The sequence below is a fragment of the Pundamilia nyererei genome, unplaced genomic scaffold (genome assembly GCF_000239375.1).
Source record: "Pundamilia nyererei isolate P.nyererei 1_Seehausen unplaced genomic scaffold, PunNye1.0 scaffold00085, whole genome shotgun sequence".
NCBI lineage: Eukaryota > Metazoa > Chordata > Actinopteri > Cichliformes > Cichlidae > Pundamilia > Pundamilia nyererei.
The window spans coordinates 2,278,832-2,283,514 of NW_005187486.1; the positions used below are offsets into that span (position 1 = coordinate 2,278,832).

At 40.9% G+C, this 4,683-nt stretch overlaps 1 protein-coding gene across 1 annotated transcript in view; it reads left to right on the top strand.

Annotated features, from left to right (window-relative positions):
- The window catches only part of LOC102209482 (methyl-CpG-binding domain protein 5-like), a 29,007-nt gene that overhangs the window by 13,405 nt on the left and 10,919 nt on the right, over positions 1-4,683 (top strand). Inside the window, exon 2 of the mRNA XM_013912272.1 lies at positions 3,085-3,710. Within this exon, the coding sequence (XP_013767726.1) occupies positions 3,598-3,710 (113 nt within the window). The 5' untranslated portion in view covers positions 3,085-3,597. The remainder of the gene's footprint in view (positions 1-3,084; positions 3,711-4,683) is intronic.

Here is a 4,683-nt window from a genome sequence, read left to right on the forward strand (position 1 = left end):
TTGTAACAAAATATCGATTTCTGCTGTCCCTGTATCGATACATTATTAGCAAACAAAATATCACGATACTACACAGTATCGATTTTTTTCCCCCACCCCTACAAAATAATCATGCTTATGAATTTTTGTGTTGTAGAGTAGCTCTCGGTGGTTGGTAATTTAAAAGTGTTTGATTGAGGTCAGGCCCATGATTTTACGAGTCTGCATCTTTCCAATTTGAGGGAATAATACAAGAGAGCATGCCTCAAAAAAACAGCATTTATAAAAGCCAAAGATGTCTTCAAATAGCAACGCTGCACTGGGCTCCTACAGGGAAGCATAATTCATTTTCTCTCCAGTGTGAACCCAACGGTAGAAACGATGTCTTCTCTAGACTTAGACTTATGTTAAATTAGATTTTAACTATGCAACAGAGGTTTCTCCTTTTGCTGTCGTGTCTTTTCAGATAAACTGTGTATGTTTAACTGCCACCTCTTTCTTTTCTTTCTTTATTTTATTTTATTTTATTTTTAAACCGTTCTTCCTCTGTGGTGGTGTCACTGAGTTTGGTCTCAGTTATGAGTCAGCAGCACCAGCGGCTGAGAGGAAGCTTTGCATGGAGCTCCATCACTCACAGGCTCTATTCAGCCTGATTACCAGCTTTGACGGGCTTCTCCTACTGTCTGATAGGGAGACGGGGGGAAGCTGACAAAACTGCTGCAGTTTTGTTGTTTTTTTTGTTTTCTTTATATAGACTTGAATGTTGAGGCAAGATTAAAGACCTGTTGTTATGAAAGCGGTTAGGATAAATGAAAGCATTTTCAACAATCAATTGCTGTGTAAACCTTCGTCTAATATTTAGGCGATTAAGCTACAGACTCCTAGTAAGGATACTGGTATTGGTTCTGGTACCAAACAGCTGATGTTGGTTTTCTTGCAGCGAGATGTTACTACTTCTAGTAGCCAGGCTTTCTTTGCATTAGCTCGCTTGACAAAACGTAAAACCCCAGTAAGAGTTAATGTGTACAATGCTGGTTATCACCTTTCTTTGTTAAGACCTTGATTATACTTTGCTACAGACATGGACCATTGGAGACTCGAGAGCTGAGCTATCATTCCTGTTCCATTTCTTAGAAGGTCGCAGAATAACTCAAGTTTTCTGGCTCAAGTTTCTGAGCTGCAAAGAGGAGTTCATCTTGTCAAGAACAGTCATGTATTCATGAATTAATATTTTTTGTCTCCCTCTTGGTGAAGTCGTTGATTTGTAATCTGTACATTAAAGCTTTGAAACTTTAAACTTGCTTTAAACATTAAAAGCTAGTCTTTTGCTTGCGGTCTGACTCCATCTCATAGCCTGAAGACCCAAAATTAACTACATTCTGGTCTACATCATGTTTGCAGACTGTTTGTGGATTTTGCTTGTATGAAAAGCACACTTCTTGTCATTCTGCATTTTTATTGGTCCACTATATGTATGTCACATTACAGCAAGCACCAAGGCTCCCCCGACGGGCATGCTTGCGCTGTTCTTTGACGGGTAACTGTCCTTGCATTGCGCAGTGGTGCTGTTGTCGTGTTGAAGGTGAAAGACCTTTAATAAAGTATGCACCTTGGTTTTACTATTACTTTTACTCGATATCCTACTCATAGACCAAGAACTCTTTATAATCTGTGGTCAACTATAATTCCCGGACTCTTAGTAGTACATTTACAATTGCTTTGGTCTCTGAATGATAGCAATAGTCATCATTAATGTCTGTGAAGGTTCTCAGTCATCCAGGTCATTGTAGTCAAAGGAGCTTGCAAAGAAAAGCATCTGGACTTCTTTAAGTTGCTTGAAGATGTCTCACCTCTCATCCGAGAAGCTTCTTCAGTTCTAAGGTCAAATGGTGGGGAGTCCCAGATTTAAACCTAGTGGCAGTATCCCCCCAAAGAGGGACAAAAGGACCCCCTGATGATCCTCTAATCGCCTGAGCCAAGGTGTGAAACTGGGTGTGGGTCACAATCAGCCAGGGTTTCTAATTTTGACCATAATTTACAAGGTCAAATTAGTGTTTTACTCAGTATGGCTTGAAATTGGTGTCTGAGCACATAAACTCATCAGGAAAATGTTTTCTGAGGTCACTCTACAGATGCAAGGGGTTTTCTTCCCCTAGACTTCTATAGGCAGTCCTCTTTGCAGAGTCAGAGAGTTCGCCTCCTAATGCTCATTAAATAGAATGCAGTTGTAAGACAAATCTGCATCGGCTTCACTTTTCAGAGCCAGGAGCTACAGATATCTCTTCCAGCTTTTTGGGTCAGGAACCAACTGATATCGACATATCAGAGTGGCCCCACCCTAATTTTAACTGTCCATTGAGCCACGAGAAATTATTTAGATATAACTGCAGAGTTTTGTTATTCCCTGTATTTCCCCGTATCGCCCCAAAGTAAATTAGAGTGCATCATGGGGGTTAAATTTCTTAAATTAGTTCTGAACAATAGGCTTTGTGGCTTAGATATTACCTTTTTACTCTCCCCTCCAAAAAGAGAGAGTATGTAATTAGTTCCGTTTGTCTGTCTGTGTTTTTGTTAGCAGTTTAGTCTTCACAGTTTACAAGATATAATTTTCAAATTTTATGTGATGGTAGATACCAACAACAGCTCAAGCTGATTTAATTTTCATGAAAATCAGGTCAAGGTGACACCAAATTTTAAAAAAACTTAAAAACGTTATATTACCCACAATTTCACAACAATATACTAGGCCTTCGGGTACATGAGTACCTGGATTGGGTAATTATTTGGCCTTGACCTTTATTGTTAGCGCCCAAGGTAAAACTTAAACCTGGATACAAAAAAAATTTAAAAAATTAAAGAAGGAAACCATATCAAGTATAATGTTTCATGAACGGGCATGGGGAGGGCTGTACAACGGACTTTATCTTTTCAATGCAACGCCCTGCAGCTGAAGCCCTTGCCCTTCGGGGGAGTTGCGCTCTTGATGTGCTTTTGTTAACTAAGAAATCATTTTCTATTAGGGCTGTACGCCTGTTAAATATTTTTGATGTGTAATTCTTTGTTTCTTGTTCTTACACCTCTGTCTTTTCTCCTCTGCCCTCAAAGGAACCATGGGAATACCACTACCCAACTGCATTTGGGAACCAATATGTTGAACATGGTCCGCAACATGTCCGCCTGAGGGGAGCCTGTTCTGGGCGGTGAGAGACAAATGGTGAAAAATTAAAAGTAAAGCGACTCTCCCCTCAACGCACAGCCGATTCCTCACCCCAACCCCCCACCCCTCCTCCTTCTCCCCTCCTGAGTCGGATGGCTCCGAATGACGAGCTGCAGTAATGGAAGTCCACCCGCCGTTCAGCACCGTGGCCATGAAGCAGCTCAAAGGGTAGGGTCTGCCGTGAGCTCGCCTCACCCTACCCACCCTGCACCCCCATCCCCCATCAGCTCCACCTGAGAGCACACTCCCACTCTGAAGTGAATATTCATCATCCTGAACCCTCCCTCCTATCGCCACCTCGGCCACGGCTTTGGAAGACAAACATGATGCGCATTGCGAAGACACTGGTTGATGTCTGATATATATACCTCTGAGGTGTCGAGCGTAAAACCAGCGGAGCAATGAATGGCGGAAAGGACTGCGAGGCAGGAGATGAGAGGCAGGCCGTCCCTGTCCAGGTCCCCATTGGCTGGCAGCGCAAGACAGAGCATGGTGGAGGGGTCGTGTACATAAGGTAAGAAAATGAGATCAAAACCATCAGAGATTTCAAAGCAAACATGGCTACAGATTAAGAGAAATATATCTGTGAACCACTGCACATGCTCAGTACATTTAGACTGAAAGCTGTTTAATAAAATGTTTAAACTAATTATGGGCATGAATGTCATGATAATTTCTGGCTTTTAATGATTTCTTTAAGCTGTTCTTTGTTCTGGAATGATTGTATAGCATACATCTTTAATGACTTGATAAAACAAGTACTGGGTGCCCAAGTTTCAATTTATTTTGTATTTTCTCTAATCCACACACGGTCAAAAGTATATATAAATACAGGCTCTGTTATACTGTCTATATACTTGCATATATAGGGGATTTGGGAAGGCCATTTCAGAAACTTAGTTACAGCTGAAATCCAAGTTTCATCCATCCACTTTTGATTTTTATCCACTTTGTGCAGTGCACCTTTACCACTGTCAGCAAAACAGGCCCAGAGAATGATGCTACCACCACCATGCTTGACAGTTGGTGCAGTGTTCTTGGGTTTGAAAGCCTCATCTTTACTCCAACTATAACTCAAGGCAACGATATAAGTTCAATCGTTGTCTTGCCACATAATAAACGTTAAAAAAAGAGGTCTATATTGGAGCAGGGGTTTCTTTCTTAATTGGCACCCTCTCTGGTGTTCCAGAGGTTTCCAGTTCATGTCAGGCTTGAACCTTGGTAGTTTCTGTGCTGTTTCTGAAGATCCTAGCCAATTTCCTGTGTGACAGTTTGGGTCTTTTTCCACATCTGAATAACTTAAGATAAGATAAGATAAGATAACCTTTATTAGTCCCACACGTGGGAAATTTGTTTTGTCACAGCAGGAAGTGGACAGTGCAAAAGTTATGACGCAAAAATTAGAATACAATAAGAATAAATACAGTACACAGCTGTACAGAATAGAATAAAATAAAATAAAATACTATATACAGTAGAATAAAATA